This window comes from Rhinolophus sinicus, chromosome 4 (assembly GCF_057876585.1).
Source record: "Rhinolophus sinicus isolate RSI-liver-muscle chromosome 4, RSI-T2T, whole genome shotgun sequence".
NCBI classification, from domain to species: domain Eukaryota; kingdom Metazoa; phylum Chordata; class Mammalia; order Chiroptera; family Rhinolophidae; genus Rhinolophus; species Rhinolophus sinicus.
Genome location: NC_142504.1, coordinates 104,187,980 through 104,210,439, shown reverse-complemented (window position 1 = coordinate 104,210,439; position 22,460 = coordinate 104,187,980). Strand labels below are relative to the sequence as shown.

General features: G+C 34.8%; 1 protein-coding gene across 4 annotated transcripts in view; it reads right to left on the bottom strand.

Annotated features, from left to right (window-relative positions):
- Positions 1-22,460, bottom strand: part of WDR7 (WD repeat domain 7) — a 299,900-nt gene that overhangs the window by 188,598 nt on the left and 88,842 nt on the right. For 3 of the 4 annotated variants that reach the window (XM_019722246.3, XM_074339915.2, XM_074339914.2), the window contains exons 17-19: positions 21,879-21,977; positions 19,264-19,382; positions 17,170-17,293 (exon numbers count right to left, since the gene is read on the bottom strand). In XM_019722246.3, the coding sequence (XP_019577805.3) occupies positions 17,170-17,293; positions 19,264-19,382; positions 21,879-21,977 (342 nt within the window). The remainder of the gene's footprint in view (positions 1-17,169; positions 17,294-19,263; positions 19,383-21,878; positions 21,978-22,460) is intronic. The other variant, XM_019722262.3, reaches the window with a different exon arrangement.

Here is a 22,460-nt window from a genome sequence, read left to right as displayed (position 1 = left end):
ACAGAGTTTGAGCTATACCTATAGACAGTCGCAGAGAGGCAACCAATGAAAAGCAGTAACTTCTGGCAACCCAGCCAAACTGACTTGCATCCTTGTATACAACCCACTGAATACAAGATAAAAGACAGTGATACATGATCTCTTAAATTCACTGATGATATAAGGGGTATAGCTCAGCACATCACCTGAGATGCAGTAAGTTCTCAATAAACAACTATTCATATCATTACTGTTGCTTTTGTTATTACTAATTTTGGCTCATTAATTTATTTTTCTCTAGAAGTACTTTACTTTCCTCAAGTATTCAATATTCAACTTTTATCCTGTTTGACAAACCTATTTGTCTTTCTTAAAACTGTTATTAAGCATCATTTTCCTCCTTTTAGAGCTCCATTTCCAGACTTCTATAACATCTGTTTATACATAAGCCAAAAACACTTAGAGCAAATATTTACATTTCAAAGAATCAATAGATTGTACGATGACTTCTGTTACCGCCAATTATGTTATTTTTAAATATCTACACACACACACACACACACACACACACACACACACACACACACACACACAGAGAGAGAGAGAGAAGTAGGAAAGCTTTTGACCTCATAATCTCTTTACACGGAATGCATAACTGATTTGAAAATTAAGACACAGGAAACCTTGTTTTAATATCATCCTAGTAGATGACACATTTAATTGGCAGCTCTAAGATCACATTATAATGCATTTCTAACAATTAATGGTATTCTAACAATTTCTTCACAGTAATAGATAAACATTGTGATGTGCTTTGACTTCATTACTTGAGAATATTACGTTCTTCTACAGAAAATAAAAACATTTGGATGGATGAAATCAATAAAAAGTGTTAAGTATGAACAGTAAATAAACAAGTAGCTTGTGAGACTATAGACAAAACTCATAAGATGTGTTAAGTATAGATAGTAAGTTAATGACCTAGAAGATACATTATATGTGAAAAAGGATGAAACAAGCAACCATGTTACTTACAGATAAAATAAATAGAAAGACCAAGTCAGATAAATGTGAAGCTGTAACACTTCTAGAAGAAACATAGGAGAAAATCTGCATAACCCTGGGTTTGCCAATGAGTTTTTAGATACACAAAAAACACAAGTCATGAAAGAAAAACTGATAAACTGGATTTTATCAAAATTCAAAATATTTGTTCTATAAATGACACTGCCAAGAGAATGAAAGACAAGTCACAGATTGAAAGAAAATACGTGAATATTACATATCTGTTAAAGGACTTGTACCCTGTATATGTAAAATAACTCATAAGACCCAACAATAAAAAACCAAGCAACCCAGTGGAAAAACAAACTAACTAACCAACAAACAAAGCTAGGCAAAACACCTAAATAGACATTCATTGCTAGTAGGAAGTTATAATGGTAGTTCTTTTGGAAAACAGTTTGGCAGGGTTTTTTTTTTTTTTTTTTTTTTTTTTAATAATTACAGTCACATTTACTCTGTGATCTAGCAATTCCAATCCTAGGTATTTGCCCAAGTGAATTAAAATCCTATGTTCATGCAAAATTCTAAACAGGAATAGTTATTGTAGTTTATTCACAACCACCCAAATCAGGAAACAATCCATATGTCCTTGAACAGTTGAATGGATAAACAAATTTTGGTACAGCCGTATAATGGAACACTATTGAACAATAAAAATGAACTCCTAATTCATACAACAATATGGATGAATCTTAAATATACTTTGCTAAGTGAAAGAAACCAAACCTAAAAGGCTATATGTTGTATGGTTTCATTATATAGAATTCTGGAAAAGGCAAAACTATTACAGATGGAAAACGGATCAGTGGTTGCCAAGGATAGGTGAGGGGGGGTGGGACTGATTACAAAGAAGTAACAAAAGGACATTTCCAAGGTGTTGGAAATGTTCTGTATGGTGCTGTGGTGGTGGATACCGGATTATCCATTTGTCAAAACCCAAAGACTAAACTGTACTGCAGGCCAATTTAAAAAAATGAATTAACCAGAATGCCAGGGAACCCAGGATGAACTGCAGACCGTGACCAAATGAATATATTATAAACGTATAGCATAACCTCACTGAAGGGTATAATGGAAAAAGTAGCTGACCTAAAGGACTGAAAAACAGCTCAACTACTGCTTACTGTAATGCTAAAGACAAAAAGAACTGTATACGAATACCGTGTTCTAGTTGGTAAACTGATTTTTTCACAGAGATACAGGTTAGCAATTCTAAATTACTTTTTATGTCTACTAGGGTTGAAAAACACAAGTACATCTATTATAGATGAGAGTCAGGTTTCTCACATAGAGAAAGAAAATACAAAGACGCAAAAGGGGAAGACCAGACTGAAATCCTGTGGTGGTGGATTAAAATGGGAGACAGTATGAATTCTTACCTATTTTAACATGTATGGAGAGATAGGCAGACACAGAAATAGATATTTGGGTATTCCTTGGTGATGCACATGTGTTATTTTGCAGTTCTGTCCAGTGAGAGGGTCTGGACGCAATGAAAGCCCAGTAAAACAAGCATACCTAGCACCCAGGTCTTAGTTTCTGACACTTTTCTTCCATTAGAAGGAACCAGAGCACCTCGGGAAAATGGCTGATTCTAGGACTGGGGCAAGGAAAATACAAGATGATAAGGAAGTGCTTTAAAAAAAGAAAAAAGATGGGATCACATCAAAATGACACGGGAGCCAATTTAATAGATTTCCCTATGCCCAATGCTAAAATAACCTGAGCCACAAATTGGCATTACAACAGATGTATCCCTCAGTGGATTGCTTGCTAAGGGCTTAGGGCTGGGTCACTTGGGGACCAACGTTAGGGTCATCGACCTTGGCCCCAAGATCCCCATGCAGGACTTACTGTATGTATTTATTTTTATGCAAATTGGACGGCTTCATGATCATAACGAACTACAAATTATGTCTCAAATATAAATAAATATTCATGCATGGGGTATACAGAAAGAAGTAAAATGGTGCACCTTAAAGTACACTAAGCAAGCAGATGCATGAAATATATTTACTTCAGCTTGGAAACATGACAGAATGGCATCAAACTGCTGAAGACAGAAGCACTCATACACTGTAATGAGCATAATGCGTCTATAGAAGCGTATCATTATTCCACATTACACTGATTCAATCTCACAATTCATTTGAAAGACTATTCATATCTAACCAGTGATTAACAGGAGGATGGAAAGTTGAATTAACTAAGGGAGCACCAATCATTGCCTCTGGCAGAGCTTTGAAAGAATTAACTTGCAATCAAAGTTCTAAAAAGAAAGATGAATGAGTTCTAAGATAGAGGGAATACTATAATGTGCAAAGAATATAGACTTCCATTTTTTAACCCAATCCCACAAATAAAAATACAACTTCAAATGTTTTTAAATTAGGCAGCGACTCTTAGATTAGAATTTGAATATATCCCCCCTAGTCTGGTGGCAGGGAGGACTGAGGGGTGAGGAAGCACCAAGAAAGGAACTACAGAGTCACTAAAACTATACTATCATTCAAGAAACTTGAGATTAACAAAAGTAGATCAACTTTCTCTTTCAGAGAATGCCAGTAACAAAGAACTGCTTGTGTGCTTTAAAGAGGTTCGGTGAACGGCTCCGATCCACTTGATGTCATGAGAATCCAGGGAACCTGATACTGCAACCACTCCACCCCCACCAGTAATTTCCCCTGGAGTGCATCACAGCACATCTTAAAAATATGTTTAAGTTTTTCAACATAAATAGGTATATATCCACCTTTTATCAGACTGGCTTACACATTCTTTTCAAATTCTCTTTACTTAGGATGATGACGATGGTGCAAATAACAGAGGTCAATATATTAAAATATATAATGCTTGGAATATACCAAACACTGTTCTAAGAAGTGCTTTACATACTCGTATAAGTAACACTTCACTAAATGGTGTATGAAACATATGTACAACTGTGTTCTACCTTAGTGTTTCCAGCTCTTTTATGACCACAGCACCGAAAATAATTTTTAAGTATTTCACTATTTAATTAAAATAGTGCCGTGCTGTTCCATTTACCCTCATTTACTTACATTGCAAAAATAGAAATTTTAAATTTATGTAAAATTAAAATGGACTTACAGAGTTCACACTGTTTCCACCTTTAACAAGAGTTTTATTAGGATTGCCCTCTGAATACATCTCTTTTACACGAAGCCCCTGATTACTTTCCATGTTTCCATGCCATTGGCCTTGGTGCTGCTGACACCCCCCCAGCTCTGTCCAGTCTCCAGACTATAGCTCTTACCACACTGTTTTAGTGCGCATTTGATGACCTGCCTTCCTAATAGAAAATAAGCTCCTTGAAGACAGGGCCCAGGACCATCTCGTGCATCACTATCGTCCCCAGTGCCTCCAGTTAATAACAGCTGCTGAATGAGGGAGAGAAAGGAGGGAGGAGAGACTGAAAATATGATACGCAGATTGACGAGCACGTTTACTTTGTTTTTAATCTTTTGCTGTTTATGAAAGCAATTCTACAAGCACATATGTAGAGCGTTCATAAGCAGAGTGTTAGCACGTGCCCCTGGTAGATCTATTTTACATATTCTTACTACAAATGAAAAAGTCTTACCATACAAGTTATACAATGCATATCTTAAAATAACTTTTTCCTAAAAAAAATGGACTACTAAATGCAAAGATAATCAACGAGGTCACTTAATTTTATATAAATACCACTGAAAAACACTATCTACGCAACTGCTATATTATCCTCAGTCACATAAGCATGTGCACACCATCTCCTAGAAATGTAACTGGAGAGAAGGCAAGGAATTTACCATTTTTAATGACTGTAGCCCAGGGTTCTTAGCCTCATCACTATGATACTTTGCAGTGAACAATTCTTGGGCGATGGTGGGGGGATGGTTCTGTTTGGCAGCATCTCTGGCCTATAGCCACCAGATGCCAGTGTCACACCCTCCCCCAGTTGTGACAAAGATGTCTCCAGGTTGTTGCCAAATGAGTGTGGAGAGTGTGCAAAAATCACTCTGTGTTAAGAAGGACTGCTCTAGACTAATGATTCTCAAAGCTCCAAGTCAAAACCTCCAAGTCAGGTGAAGTGGGATATATTTTATCCAAAAGGATCGTATGAATATCAACTTACCCTTCCCCTACCCTATCGCCACTATTGATAGAAACGTGATGTTCCCACATGTCCCACCAAGGCCGACTGAGGTCCTTTCTCCAGATAGTGATTATCTAATTATAATAACATTTTCTATTATAACACTAAAATAAAATCACAGTATCCTTTTAAAATAAAACACTTTTAACCAAGGAAATATTATCATCTTTGATCCATTAATAAATCATCAATCACATAATAGATTATAAAAATATTTCCAAAATTACTGTATATTTCCCTTAGTCATATATATAATAAAAGTGATGACAGTGCCAAAAAGTGGTAGAAAAAATAGAAAAAGGAAAATTTATAAATACAGTAGGTTTGAAGAAGCTATAAATGTCCAAGCAGAGATGGAGACCATGAAATCAAATGGGGTCTTGTTGTTTTTTTAATTTGCTTTTTTTTTTTTTTAACTTATTTTTTACATTTATTGGGGTGACAATTGTTAGTAAAATTACATAGATTTCAGGTGTACAATTCTGTATTACATCATCTATAGGGGTCTTGTTTTTTAAAAAATATCCAGCACTTACAACAATGTCAGGCTCCATGTATTTGCACAACACAATTTGGTTAAATGACTTAACATTGCCTCATGTTTTAGCTGGTATATTTTTAGACAGATTGATAAAAGTTTATTCTGATGAATTCCCAAGATGGGATTGTTTCTTTAGGACTGGGGAAGTCTAAATGAAAAGATATGGACTCTGAGAACGATCACTAATCTGGTAAAGAAATTTGAATATATTAATAAATTTAGTCTTCAAAGAAGAATCAATTGCTTTTTCCCCTTTTCCTATGTATCCTATTTACATCTGTTTTATGGCAATTATATATTTTAAACTGTGTGGAACTAATTAATCACCTAACAGCGAATGAATCCTTAAATTTTCCATTTATTGCCAATAAACTATTAGAGGGAGTTATTTTTCTTCTGCATATAAGATTCCACTACTAAGATTCAAGCAAAGGGAAGTGTCTTCAATCCTTAGGACTGCAGTTAGTTTCATTTCTTTTCTCTTAATATAATTAAAAAAACTACACACACAAAATACTTCAAACTACTTTACGAACTACAGAAGAAAATTTGGAGATGATCTTGATTTTTTTTTTTAACCTTTTCTTTTCATTTCTTTCCATTCCATGCATTTCCCTCCAGATCACTCATTAGCACATTTAAATCTAATAAAATTAAGGAAAATGTAGATATACCTACCACAGTGCATGGATTACCACAGTACAAACTCCCTAATTTATTCCACAAACAAATCACAAGGAAAAGGAAAAGAAGAGGGGTGAGGAAGCTGGAGACAAGTAGATAGATGATGGATTGATTGACTGATTGACTGATTAATCGGAATTCTACAGATTAAAAGAAACGTAAGAGACATATAAACCAACTGCAATATATTGATGTTTATTTGAATCCTAAATTGAATAAGCAAACTGTAAAAAAAAACCAATTATGAGACTACCGGAGAAATATAAACACTGAGTCATTAAATAATATTAATTGGTTTTTTTTTAGCATTCTAATGGTATTATAGTTTTTATTTTAAGAAAAGAGTCCTTATCTTTTAAAATACAAACTGAGATGTTCATGTAAAAAGTGATACTGTATCTGAGAATTGCTTCAAAGTAACATCAGGAAAGGGTTTAGAGCAGGGGTGTCCAAACTTTTTTCAACGTTTTTCACCAAGGGCCATACGCGGTAAAATACACAAACAGCTGGGCCACTCACTCGAGGTGAAGTACGTATTGCCTCACCTGGTTTATTTAAGTAAACTAAATATATTTTTGGAATTTGCTGCGGGCCAATTAACAATGGATTGCGGACCGCAGTTGGCCCGCGGGCTGCAGTTTGGACACCCCTGGTTTAGAGGGATACACATAAAAGACTGCCCACGAGTTAGCAACTGTTGAAGCTAGGCAATAGGTATATGGATAGTCATTACATTACTTTTATGTACGTTCAACATATTCCAAAATAAAAAGTTTTAAAAGCCAAATAGCAAAACACATAATATATCTTTTATCCAAAATTAGTCTTTAAAGTTATACTTGACATTCAAACAGATCATTTCACAAAACATCCTGACACCTCTATGCAGCGATCCCAAGAAGAAGAAGAAAAAAAAGATTTACTGATTAGTAGTAAAGGTTAATACAATTCCTTTGAAATAATGCCCATTTGATGTGGTGTTTTCCCAAACCCCTACCCCTCTAACAATCATTACCAAAACCGTTTGGCACGTAATTAGTAGAAAGAGGTAAGGTTGCTTTTTGTAAGAAGCATTTCAATATGGTCTGGCCAAAAGCAAACAAAGAGTAAATCATCTGTGTTATCCTGCTCATGCACTTGAATAGTCAACTTCAAGAATGAGTATTAGTTTTGCATCGATCATCCCACGCACACTGCAAGGCCACATGGAGCCAATGATAAAAAGGGGAAGTAAGTATGTGCAGAATTACATACGAATTCTTCAACCCAAAACAAAATCTCATCAAATGACTCTTTAAATATGTAGTGCAAAAAAAAAAGTCAAAATGCAAATAACATGCTTCTTAAGAAGGTATACAAATCAATTTACTGATTCCATATAGACCATACCACAGAAACATTACCACACTTACTTTGGGGGGGAGGGATATCTAAATCAACGGACTGAACCTCACCCGATGATGATAATTTATTAAATCACATGGGCAAAAAGTGATTATTATAGAGGTTTCTCAAGTGGATCATGACTATTAAAAGATGACTGAATATATATGAATCTATACTCACATTATACAATTATAGTTATATAAGAACAAATAAGTTCTATAAAACCAGACTGCTGGCCCATCCATATCTGAAAGGTTAGCATATTTTAAATCGAAATAATGAAGTATATATCACACATTATATAGTGTGTTCAAAATTGTCTCTGTGCTTCCAGGAGAGAACTATTGCAAACAATATTTGAAAGCACACAGTGTGGCAGCTCTCAGCTAGGTACAAGCTACTATGAAGCTCCATTAAGAATAGTCATTAGCTGGAGCAGCCGCAAGAACATATTCTGCAGGCTGCCATACAGAACCATTAGGGTTATTTGGTTTTCCCCCCTAAAGCAAGGGTTAGACTTCAAAACAAATACTATCAAAGTCAGAGGAACTAAACTAGGAGTGAATCTCCTAGTTCTGGGTGGTGGGTCGAGGACTGGACCTTTGTAGTAAGACCTGCTAGCCGCCCTCAGCAGAGAGTCAAGAAAAGGCCTTCTTCACTTCACGTCTGAGTTAGAAAAGTATCTCAAAATATGAATTTACATCTTTGTGTCCTCAAGCTATGCCAGAAATGGTTTAATGTTTAATAATTAGAGGGATGTAATTTCAGTATATGTCTTAAAATCAGCAGGAATATTCATGTATTAGGAACCATCCCTCCTCGTCTGTTTCTATTCTCCAAAAGCCGAGTGTTCTTTAGTCCAAGTAGACATTTCAAATGTCTCATCGTCTTTCCCCAATAAAATGTAAAGTCCTTTCATAAAAAGAAATTACAAAAAAGGACTGTGATTATAGCAGTGACATTAAATGTAGAAACAATCTTTTTTAAATGACAAGCAATGAAATAGGTGGTTGTGGTGGTTTTCTTTCATCTCTAAATCAAGCGAGGAAAATCTTTTCAAGGGATAGGTAAGTTTTATAGGACAAACACAGAAAATATGTACAGAAAAATTGCAAAAATACTAAGTACTGTTACAGATGACTGGATTGGCATTTAACAGGCTGAAAGAAACCAGATCAATCTCAATCTTGCTGAGGTCAATTCGGGTGCTCAAACCAATAAAACAAATTTTTTTCTTTATGTTTGTGTACTAGAAGTGCTAAAATATTAACCACGTCTGAAAATGTCATGGACAATGAAACCATTTATAAATATTAAAACACATTTACAATACTATCTGTATCAAAATCTGCTTAATAAAAGTAGATAGTAGATGTAATAAATCATTAGGACAATAATACTAAGTAAAAATTAAATATAAAATACCATACTTTCCCCCAAAAAGCAGAGAGAAGGAAGGAGAATGAATTAGGCAAAGATATTTTAGTATAATTTGATCATTTTAATCCCAGAGTTTATCAATCACATGAGAATAAAATCTACTATTAACTATTATATCAAAATACTACAGGTAAAATAGGTTCATATAAATTTCTTACAATAACTTTAAATTACTGTTTACTTTCCAAACTCTAAGATCTATTCTGTCACATTGCAGATCACTACCCTTCAAACTAAAATATTAAAACAATGCAGTCACATAATATCCAGTCAACAGAAAGAGATAATAAAATTAGAAATGCGGTATAAAATTACAAAAGTCTCATTTCCAATCAAAATTGGATTCATTCTGGCACATTCAGTGTCTAAGATTTTAAAAATCACAAGATTATCAATTCAGCTTTTTGCCCTATGAAAGCAAGTTGAACAGGACTCTGAGCGTCTGAACTGGAATAATCTTACTAAAGAAAATTTATATTTAAAAGCTTACTAGACACTTGTTCTATTACAAAGACATGTTCCTGTATCCGTGTGCAATGTTTTGTAAAGTACTTTATTTCCATTAGCATTATAAATTTTCGTTCTTCAGCAAATCAGCAAGAGACTAATGGCACAAATCAATATCATACTCTTCATAGCAACTAATATCGGGTCATTTATTACAGCAAAGGCCACTAGACCCTCAGCTAAAGGTATGCCAGGCATTTCTATTTGAACGCCATTTTTTTAAAAACACTGTGTCACAGGTTGAATTTTTTTTTTCTTTCCTCCCCCCATCCCTGTCTCTCTCCACAGCTGGCTGCTGGGTGCTTTGTTGCTGGCTGCTTTTGGGAGCAGGGAGGGTGGGTGAGGTTTTGGTTTTGTTTGTTTTTTTAATAAAATAATCTTCATGGGCTCTAGTATCTTCAACTAAAGCACAAACACCTCAGAGAAAGCCAGCCACACCTCCTAGGGGCCTTGCCACCAACTGCAACTCTAGAAGAGGCAACACATTTCTGTTCTGAAGGGAGGGAGATAGGGAGACTTATGAAAGAAAAAGAAAGGGGAATAAGAAAACTAAAATTATTTCCAATCCTTTCAGCTCCAGAAGCTTGTCCACAAGTGCTAGCTGATAGTCCGTTCCCTCAGTGGAATGAGAGGGAAAGAAGCAGGTAAGGAGCCCCACGCTCGATAGAATCCCAGTTCCTCAGGAGGAACACGTCATTGGATTTCCTTACGTTCCACTCCTTGCTTTGTTGCATAAGGTGGAGAACTGTCCCGGGGCTCCCACTGATAACCTGCAACCAGCCTGGTGGCGGTGTCATCACGGTGCCTCTTACACAGAGGACTCTTCCTGGCAGCAGGAAGTTACCTGCCCCTGTGGAGTTCCTCACCTACAGCAGAGCTTCCTGTTTATTGCTTAGAAGTAAAGTCTAACCAATCGATCCAGTAATGCTTTCATTTTTAATTTACCACTTCTCATTTCTAAGACCTGTAAATAGGACACAAGGAAAATTACACGAATACTAAACATCACCTCAAAGAACTCAAGTCACCTGGAACTAAAGGGTTTTCCTTAAGATCGTTGTGACGGATGAAGAAGAAATTTCGTTGTTATTCCATTAGGTTAGTGGCCAAATATAGATAAGAGGAACAGTTTAATGCTGTTAAATACAAGATCAGTCTAGAGTGCTTAAAATTAAGCTCCACAGCTCTGACACTCGGGAAGAAAAAAGAGGAACAAATCCCTTTGGTCTCAATGAAACACTGCAAACATACAATACAGATACAGTGTGCTTTGCATAATATAGTTCGTCTTAAGACAAACCCTTTCTGCCTCACAATATAAGAATTCCCACAGAACATGAAGTACTTTTTATGTAGATCACTTAGTCATAATTTAACACTTTCCCTTTCAAATCACCATGCACAATCATTTCCAACTGGCTGTGTGAACTCTACAAGACAGCTATTGCAGGTATTTCGGAGGACACCTCATCCTTTAATTTCAGCTGATTCATAAAATAGGCATTAATTACAAAAGCAGAATTTTAGAATTATCAGTTGTTCATGAGCTACCCAATGATTTTCCCTGCTTTCCCCAGTTTTAATTATAATATCTTTCCCCAAAAGAAAGATACACCCAGAATGCAACAAAAGCCCTGAGAAAAAAGTCAAGTGAGAGAATGTGAGGCGTCACAGGGACGCCACAAAGTGTTTACACTAAAGCAGAGGGATTTTTTTCATCACAGAGCCCTTAGTCTTAGCCAATTTACTCTTATATGTAACTCAGGTAAGTTTGGTTACTGACTTCCACACTCCGAGAACGGCGGAAATAGTAAACGAGGAATCAGGGCAAAAGCGACTTAGGGGTGAGACAAAACAGCCCCAAAGCAAACACTGGTAACAATTACTAGACAATAAAAAGAGGAGGAAGAAAAATTATTTAAAAAAAGAAATGAAATGCAAGATGCATATAAACCTGGGCACTTCTAGTTCAGACAAAGAGGTTCACTGTCTTCAATAAGCAAGTGGTGGTAATTTTACAGCACGAGCCAAAACAACACCTTTTGCTACTGAGAAGTTGTTTAAAAAGATAACTTGAAATATTATAACTTGAAATATTATAACTTGAAATATTATAACAAAAAGGGTTAAATTTTTTTTAAATCTAAGCATTTAGTGATTTTTAAATCCTTAATTGTCTAGAAAATCATTCCTAAGAAGACTTTAAATGACTGAGGCATACATAAAAAGGAAAGGAGGAAGGAATGCTATGTCGTTTAAGGCCTTTTGAAGGGGAAGGGAAGGGGACTCACTTAAATGATATTTATCTAACCCCCTCCCTATTCTTTCCCCCATCCTCTCCCTGCCAGCAAACCCTACCAAATTATGCACTAATATTTACATTATTTTTACTAGCTACAATACACTTTTCTACTACCTCTGTAATATAGAGTTCCATCTTACCTTCTTGTATATTCTTGGTCCATCCACATTTGTGCTCAGAATGACCACTACTTTATAATCACCAGAAAAGTGACTTAAATTCCAGGTTAAAATAGGTACTACAGTGTGGCTTGTTGAAAGCCAAACCCAAAACATTGCCTAGGAGTGTCTTTCATTGAACAAAAAAGTCCTATTCTGTTACCAAGGGGGATAGAAAGACGAGTCTAACCCTGGTAACCTTAACACAAAAGGAAGCTAAAAAGGCAGGGACTCGATAAGAACAAAGGATTGTTCTTTCTGATGACATCAATACGTATTAAACACGATGCGTTACACATCCTTCTATCAATATCTGAGATGATAAATTTGCAAATTAAACTACATCGGCTATAACTGCATAAAATTACAATAGCACCCTCTTTGGAAGAGCGTTTGATTTATATAATGGTAGTAACTTTTATGTGCTTAATGTTTCTGAAATTAAAGGAGGAGATGAGCCACTGTGAGCAAGCGGAATACAACGTACGAGAAATAATTACGCGTGTGACCTCCTGCCCTGGAAGGTCACTCTGCATCACAGGCCAAAGGAAATCAGGGACCATCAGCATTTACCTCATAGCAGTCACTGCCTGGAATGAAGGGCAAGTGTGGGTGTATTTCATACAAGAGCAGGTGCGTGACCTCATCAAAGAGTCAGTTATCAAAATGCTATACATAGAATGTCACAAATAAGAAATACATAAAATTGGGTTCTGCAAGATATCTTCCCTTCACAATAAATCTGAGACAACTTCTAACATTTATCTTGATCACATTGTAATACAACAGCACAAAATAATATTAATCCTTCCTAATTCAGAATAATCAACAGAATTTTTACAGTGTTTTATAAAAAGTGTTTACAAATATATGCTAAGGAGTGATAATTCAGAAAATATTTACTTTTACATCAAATTGCTATACTAGAATGTAGGCAGTATTTATAATTCCAGTCCTATTATCGTTCAAGTAAAAATCAGAATGCACTTACCCTCAAGTTTTCTATTAGAAATTAGGCATTAAAAGTTTACATACTGACTGTATTTATAAGGGATAAAAGGTTTTCTAACAGATTCAAGGACAGAGCTCCATCGCCTGAAACAAAATTCTCATATCACTCAATTAAGACTTAAGGTTTTATGAAAATTTGTAAACCGACTTTTCAGTTAAGGCAAACTACTGCTCCTTTTCCGACCCAGCGATTTCCGCTCCACTGCCAGAACTCTAGGGCAATATAAACTTAAGTGGATTCTGAGGTGGTGACGATAAAGAGAACAGAACTAGAATCCAGCACAGGAAGGGAAACGGGACAGCAGCCAACACTCACGACCCTGTGCTGGGTCTGTACAAAGCTTCTGCTCTAATGTTCTCAACAGCTCCAAGTAGCTGGCTCTGGCCCACTGTTTTCCTTACGTTCTCAGACAAACCTACGTACAAAAGCCTTTTACTGCATAATATACCTAAATAAAATTCCAGAAGACCCCAGTCAGTATGACCAGCTGATTGTCAACTTAGTCGCAGTTCAATCACTTACTGATTGTGAACTCAGAGAAAGTTACTGCCCACTTTAAACTTCAGACTCCACGTCTCTAAGACAAAGGGCTATCACAGTCCATCAGCCCATATGACACCCCGCTCTTCAGGTAAAAGTATTTTCTGATTTTCAGACCAATATCTAACAAAGGGACTCTTACAGCAAGCCCAGTCATAAGTTAGGAGCTGCCAATATTGCTTAGGTAATTACTGTGTATTTTTAAATGCTCGGGATAATTAAATTATATGATGAACGGTGTATTTACCAGATATATTGCTTATTTTACCTACTTTACCTACTTTAGTGATGAAGAAGATTCTTATGCTAGAATAGGTTTTAAGTTTCTAAAAGAATGTTTTAGGCTGTGAATTGCTACAATCATCATCTCCTCAAACATTAATGACAACGGTAGACGCGATTTCACTACAAGCACGTTGATGGCAGGTGTGCGCTGTCCACCAGCTGGCTCCATAACCTTTTGATCCCTTCGGACAGCAAATCTGTTCAACAGCCCTCTGCGGCCATTCCTCACTGGCTGTGTGCTTTCTTCTCCTTTCATACATTCAGAATCCCTACTCCTTTAGCTAGACATCCTCTTATTAAAATAGAAAGCTCCCAGTAAAGCAAACTAAAACTAATTTTACACTCAGTCAATATAAAGTTCCAGAATAGATTAATATATTATAGCAAGAGCTGTTGGTGTGTGATGTTTTATTTACATGTAGAATACATGTGTTTATTCTTTTGCTAAACATAAATATAATTACAGTAAATGATAAGACTAAAATTTTAAGTCAGCCAGCATTCAGTTAATTTATAAAATACTCCAGGATATTATAACTAAATACCAAGGACCTTAATTTACATTAATGGAAAGGTTTAAAGAACAACCTAGTTTAAGCTTATTTAAACATGATGAGAACCATTATGAATAATTTTCTTAGTTTTTTTTTGCTCTATTTTGTTGTTAAATTTAATACGGCTGAAAATGACACTGTCTGAAAGCAGGATTAGTTAACCCAAATATCTCCTCATTCCTCCACCGCCAACCCCATTTAAGATGTAAGGAAGATGGAGGAAGCAAGACAGAATAAATAGTGGTTAAGAGAGTGAGTTCTGTAGTCTGACAATCACTTAGTAACTGAAGGACCTTCAGAAATTTCTTTTTTGGGGGTAAAAGTAGGGGTGCTAATGACAATAGTGCCTACTTTACAGGGTTATTGTAATTGTTTCATGAAACAACACAGACCAGGCATGTAGCAAAAGCCTAAGAGAAAAGTGTTCAGTGAATGGGGGGTATTGTCATTATTTTACTTGCACTGTATCCTCTCTACCCACTAACAGACATCTCTCCTGGCAACATACACATACTTATCATTGCTTCAGAGAGTAATCTGTGCACTAACTAATTTTCTTCTTCCATAAAATGGCATCCACCACCAATACTAATGGTACCTCTCTTTCCAAACTGTCAAGAATACAAAACTGTCCCAATCTTTGTTTTTCTTAGACCTTTATATTCAATCTGTCATCAAGGCTTATTAGAATCATCTCCTATTCTACCCTCTCTACATTTAGGTCGGGGTCCCCTATTCCTTTCTGTAACAGCCTCCCAGATACTTGTTCTACTTTAAGCCATTTTCCCACTCTATACAACTCCATCCTAAATAAACATGTGTTGAAAATGGTACTCAGTATTTCCATAGTAGTGTTCTCCTTTTAAAGGAAATCTCTGGTGATTTGCCATTTAGTTTCACTTTCAATCTACTCGACTACTCTCCTCATAGTTTGTCCTTAAATAGGGGGACCTTTTATTTAATAGGGTTTATGATGAGCTGATGAGCTAATTCTATTTTCTGGAAGATGATGAAGTTAATACCTACAAGTTACTAAACAAAGAGCAGTGTTCCAGACTATTCAAATATTCAAAAGCAGACCTTTTTTCATTCCAATCTTATTTTTTAAAACTTTTTTTATATTCCAGAAAAATTTTAAACCTATACACATTTATTTATATACAAACATTAAGCTTAATACCTTAGAGTCCGTGTCTGAAACCCTTGGTTTTTTCAAAAACTTAATTTCCTTTTATTAAAATAGAAAAAAAATCCCAGTAGGCAAATGAAAAACAATATTGTCTCAGTAAATAGTCTTGCCTAAATAGAAAGAATTTTAACTGGAGTTGTTCATTTGTGATGCTCTGGCTATATGTGAAATAAATATTTGCATTTTTATAGATTATGAATGTATTTAACAAATATACAGTGTGTACCATGGCCTATGCACGGTTCCATGTGCTTAATAAAGATTAACTCAAGTCATCCTCAAAATAACCCTACAGTTTCACTATCTTCATTCTATCTGTGACAAAACTGAGGCTGAGAAAGGTTAAGTGCCCAAGGTCACATACCTATTTAAACAACCACTATAGTCACCACTGGCAAACATCTGGTAGAGTTACACCAGATATAACAATTATAATCCTGTTTGAATCTTGTTTTCATTTCCTTCTTATACAATTATGTATTGTCTGTCTTGACATGTATAATGAGTATCTCATTAACAAGAATAACTGGTACTGGCGAAAGGTCATTTAAAATGAATCCACCTAAAACCCACACCAAATTTTCACAGCAAAAAGATTTTTTTAAGTTTCATTGAGACTATCTTTAAAAAATGTAAAAATGATTTATTTTATCTTATATTCATAACAGATTAAAATTTTAATTCTGAATTTTTCTTTACAAGAATAAAGAATGAATCAAATGCTGAACTGAGATTGATGAAGCACACTTTTTCTAAAAATAAAAAAATTATGAGAGCACAAATACAACTTCTTCAATGCATACTTGATCTAGCAGCATGATTAAAAAGGTTTTATTTGCAAAAAATATTCAAAAATTTCAACAATTTTTTCCCAAGGCCCTTCACAATCCATTCAGTTTATACTCATTTGAAAGATCCATTAGTCAAATCCTTGCTAATTTTCTCTTTTTCAATAGCACTCTGCTCTAACTCTACCAGATTTTTATATCTTAAAATTCACAACTCCAACTTTGGCTTGGAAAGGATCTGCGTTGTATTTGCACTTAAATATCATCAGATCAATATCTAACATTGGCACCCACACACATAATAACGCAATGGGCAGAGACAGATGCTAGTGTTAAACAGAGTAGTAGAATTTTTGTTTGGGGATTAGTTTTATAAGGGATCAGTCCATTAGTGAATATCAAACCAAACTCCAAACCATAGGGATTTCAGAAAATGAACGAGCAGAATTTGACGATCCTTGTTTTCACTTTAAGGTAAACGATTCTCTTTTGTAGATAGGTAGTAGCAAGCATATTTGTGAGTTTTGACACTTTTCTCATGAGCATGAAAAGCTTCGTAGAAGAGCATGAGAACTCTTACGTGATATGACGTGGTCCATGTACTGAGGTAAATAAGGGGCCCAGGCATCGATGGCTTCCTTCCGTCCCGCCTGCTCAATTCTTCTCAGTTCTGCCAGAAGGAGGGCCTGCGCAGCTTCTCTGACCTGAAACCACAGATCAAATGGATCACAAAAAGCAGACCAGTTGATGAGGTGTTTAAAACCTGGGAAGTTCATAGTGAAGTAAAGCTAGAAAATACATAAACCATATTCATTTACATGAAAAAAACTACTAACCAAATAATGAATTAAGTACTTAAGCTGGAATAAATTGTATGGCAGCAAATCATCAAAGACATTTTAATTAACAACCTCACTGAAAAATATTTTAACACGAATAGACTGAATTATGTTTGAACATTTAATCAGCTTTGGGTTTAAAACTTCATTTTCCAAAGTTTTCAAAATATTCTTGCACTTGCATTTTAATTTAGCCTTTTAAATTTTAAAATTTCTATAAAGATTATTGTTAAGTCACCCTAGAACTATTAAATTTGTTTTCTCTTTTAGCCTGTAGAAACTTAACCTTATCTAGTGAATTTCTTTACTATATATATATATATTTTACTATATATATACACACTTTATTATATATATATATACCTATTCACACACACTGAATAGGTATTGTTCACACAAACAATACATATATAAATCTACACATTCATGTATACCTAAGACATGCTGAAACAATTCGTTTTCAACAAATAAGCAAATGTATGCCTGTGTAACAACATTAGTTCTATAGAAGGATACTATTTTTCAAAATTATATGATAAGAATTTTTCTTTTCTTTGATAACAACTTCTATTTTGCAGTTTTAGTTTAGCTCTGTTTTATTTTGGCAAAAGTGCCATAAGCATGGGTTAAAGAAACTAGTCAATTGTCAAGTGCTGTGCCAATCAACTGACTGACTATAATTGAAAAGATGAGGGAGGCGGGGGGTGGTAGATGAAGGTAAAAGAGATCAAATATACTGTGATGGGAGGAAAATTGACTCTGGGTGGTGAAGACAATGTGAGATATAGATGATGTATTACAGAATTGTACATCTCAAATTTATGTAACTTTACTAACAATTGTAACCCCAATCAACTTTTATACATATATGTGATAAAAAAAAAAAGATTACGCAGCAGCATCTGATAAGAGCTTGAATAGTTTTTTATGATAAGTGACTTTTGAAGTGAATTCAAATATTATTCAATGCAAAACCATGAAAATTTTACTATGCTACAATTCCACTAATTGAGGGAAGGGAGACCAGGAAAAAAGCAAATATGTTAATTATGTTTGGTAAATTAAAAATCTTGAATGATACAAACTGATACAGCTATATAGGTCAAATGCCATAATAAGGAAAATCTCTGTAAAACGTTTCCAAGTTCCTGATGATATTATATTTGAAGCCTATCTAATACAGCCTAAGTCCATTAACACAGAATAATAGCTACCATTTACTGAGCTCCTACAATGTGTCAGACTCTGTACTTACTGCTTTACTTGCATTACCTTACTCGACCCTGACAACGATCCCATGAGGAATATATTATTATCCCCACTTTACAAATGAGCTTCAAATAGGTTAAGTAAATTGTCCAGGGTCACAAAGTTAATAATTGGCAGAACTGATATTTAAATCCAGGTCTCCTCTATTCCAAAGGCCTTCTCCTTTATATAACACAGTACCTTCCATTGGACTACGGCTATTCACTTAGAATTTGAGTGATGTGATTATACCCGAGCATGTGATTTGGGGGGAGGTGGGTGTATGTATGTGTGCATGCATGCATGTGTACAATCTGTATAAAAATCCATACTTAAGAAACAGTTCCATAAAATAAATGAAACTTTTTATCAAATACTCACTGGTTAAAAAAAGTAAACAAATATGCAAGCAGAAACATTACTGTTTAGTACATAAACTTAAAAAAACCCACGAATCCATATTTTCTATCACATAATAAACAGGTGATAAGAAACTAGATAAACATTAACCATTTTTGTTTCAAATGTACAGTAGTCTAGTGCCTTTTTCATGTTTTTGTTTTCTAGCCATATCACCTTGATATTACCTCCAAGCATCGATCTTGCCATCTCCGCGCGAGCATCTCTAGAAGTGGAGGCCTAAATTTGTCCAATCCCAGCAGGTCTGGCAGCATAACACAATGCATAGCAGCCAACTGACTCCATCCTATTAAAATGTAATATATTAAAAATACTTAAAACATTTCGGCATTCCCTAGTTCAAAGACTTTTACTTTATGTAAGTATACTGGAAACAAACATAAAAAGGCAGACCTGCTAAATTATGTTCCAAATGATTTCAATTTATTACTAGGTATTTTGTACAATGAATTATATCAAATGTATTTCATCTCTGAAAGATGTAAGTGGTACTTATAAGAACTCTCAAAGTCTTAAATAAAAATAAATTTCCTTATGAAGTATATGTGAATTCTACCTAGAAAACACATTTCTAAACAGTCCTTCTAAAATAAAACATATATTCAGGAGTGGGAAAGCATAGAAATAAACAAGTCGTAGGGCCATAGATTTGAAACTACTTTTAGTAAAAATGGCATTCGCACAGATATCCACAGACAGGTTCATAGCCATCCTAAGTCCTGGCCATCTGTGTATTACCATCATGTCCGTCAACAGCGATGTCTTCCCTTCTCTGTCAGAGGGCCTTTAATTATGGTACTTATTGATCTTAGAAAGTGAATCAGATATTTAATCACAATCATAGCTTAAATAAGTAACACACCACAAAATTTTGAGAGGAAAAATGAATTCAGACATTCCACAAAATAAAAACCTGACCATCTAAAATTCATAAACTCTTAAGCATCATTAACTCTCATTTATAGGAATAAAAATTATTTTTTCCAAAATTCTAATCCAAAACATGGAACCTGATTATATGAAGAAGACAAAACTGTAAGTCACCACAATATTTAAAAGTACTAGTATCCAGACATTATCAAATAATCATTTCAACCCTATTTTAAAGATATCTAAAATATATATACGTATATATATGTACACACACACACACACACACACACACACACACACATACATATAATAAATGCCTCATTCTTCCCAAAAAATATATAAAGCCACTAACAATCCCTAATAATTACCATTACATCCTGTGGATAACATTTAAAGACAATCACGAATAAGTGCAAAAAAATTGTCTACTACTATATTATAAGGTGAGTTATCTGTGATTGTTGAATTTCAGCAAATCAATTGTTTTGAAATAATCTCAACTGTAATCTTCTAAAACAACAACAAAGATTCTACCTCAAAATGATTATTGGGATTGTTAAAAAGAGCCAGTGAGTGAGTGAGAGACAAAGTCACCTCGCTAAAGATTCATACTTCCAGTAAGGAAATTCTTATTAACTGAGAATAATATATAATTACATAATTAAGGTGATGAGTACACACATTTTAGATTATAATTTATTTTCAACAGGGGGATGTATTGAAATACAGATATATACATAAACATATATAAACATAAATACTACCTAGTAATTTCTTAAAGAGTTTTAATGTCTCATAAAAGTGTGAAGTGTATTTATGAGCTAAATTTTAATACAATCATTCTTACCATGCTCCAAAGTGAACAGCTTATTTTTGAGTTAACAAATCTTTCACAATAGCCTAACAAATATGAACCTCATTATTTTTGCTAAAATCCAGTCTTAACAAAAAATGAGTTATACTTTTAAGTTCCCATGTTTTCTTTTCAAAGCAGTGGTACTTAGAACATGGGTTCTGTGCTTGACAGATACAGCACCATTCTTTCCATTTGAATGGGCTGGTAATAGTGTTTTTTAGCGCAGGGTCAGAATCATTCTGAGTTACATTTGAAATTTTATAAGTTTCCTCCTTTTTATATTATAAAACTGGTGAAGACTGAGCCCGCAATGAAGAGAGTGGATATAACTCAGAGCTCACAGGTTCCGTTAAGCTTCCAGGCAGTATAAATAATCCTAGATGGCTCTTAGGGTATAAAGGTTTGTGGATTCCATTCACATTTTCAGAGCTCCAAAGACACTTTCCACTAGTGTAACTCCACAGGGATAACATGATAGCCTAACTACATCTTAAAAATTGAAATAACCCATTTTGCCTCATCCAGCAAGGGAAATAGTAAGGAGGATAAAATAGGTCAGTTCCTATCAGTCTACAATCACTGGTGCTAATCATTCTGAAGATTTTTCAAATGAGAACCTAAATTAGGAGACCCGTCATATCCCCCTTGAACCAGGGCACATGGTGCATAGAGAGAACAAAGTGTGTCTCTCAGAGTAATGATACACATAAAATAAACTGGTAGTTCTAACACCAGAGATCACATGGCAAACATCATTATGAAAACCAATCCCCCTTGTAACGGCTGCTTCACATCAAACATTAGCATCTTTGCACTTCTTTTAACAGCATCCTAGATTACAGGAGAAACACTGTTTGTTCCAACCAGGAGTTAACATTACATTGTTAGAACTGGCCCTTAGCATTGGCATTAGCAAATAAAGTTAGAAAACGCAAACTTTATGATCTCATACATAACAAAGCAGACAAATGTGTAACTTAGATAAAAAGAACATGTCATATTAGAATAAAGCATAGACGGGAAGAAAGTCGTTAGGAAGTTGAGAGAGAATACCTTCATTTACTAAGAAACAGGTATGTAAAGCAGGAGTAGGAGCAGGGTCCGAGCCAGAGTGATCAGCATCAGACCGAGCGGAAATGACAGGTGCAGGAACTTGCAGAGGAAAAGAGAAGAAATAAAAGAGAGAGAATTGAGGTACAGCAGTTTCTGAAAAAAAGCTCAGTATTAGTGAAGAATGGAAAACAAAGTTGGCAAAATATAGTAAATGTAGAACTAAAAAATGATGTTTCATCAAAAAGATGTGGTCGTTAAGGGTTACAGCACAGAAATGATGGATTTTACTCAATAGCAATCAGTATACTTGAAACTCCTCTTAAACCCCAAATCTACTTAATATTAGAGTTGAATGAGGTATCAGCTAATACAAGAAACAGTTCTAAAACAACTATGGCTATAATTTAAAAAATGCCAACATATTAAAAATTAGCAAAAATGTAACTCAGGTTTTTAAATGTATCACATAATAGAAAAGTTTGTTGATCTTCATACTGTCAATTACATTTTTTCAAACAATTTATTTTCTAACGTTATATATAAATTATTTGTTAATATCGCAAACTAATATCCACTGAGATC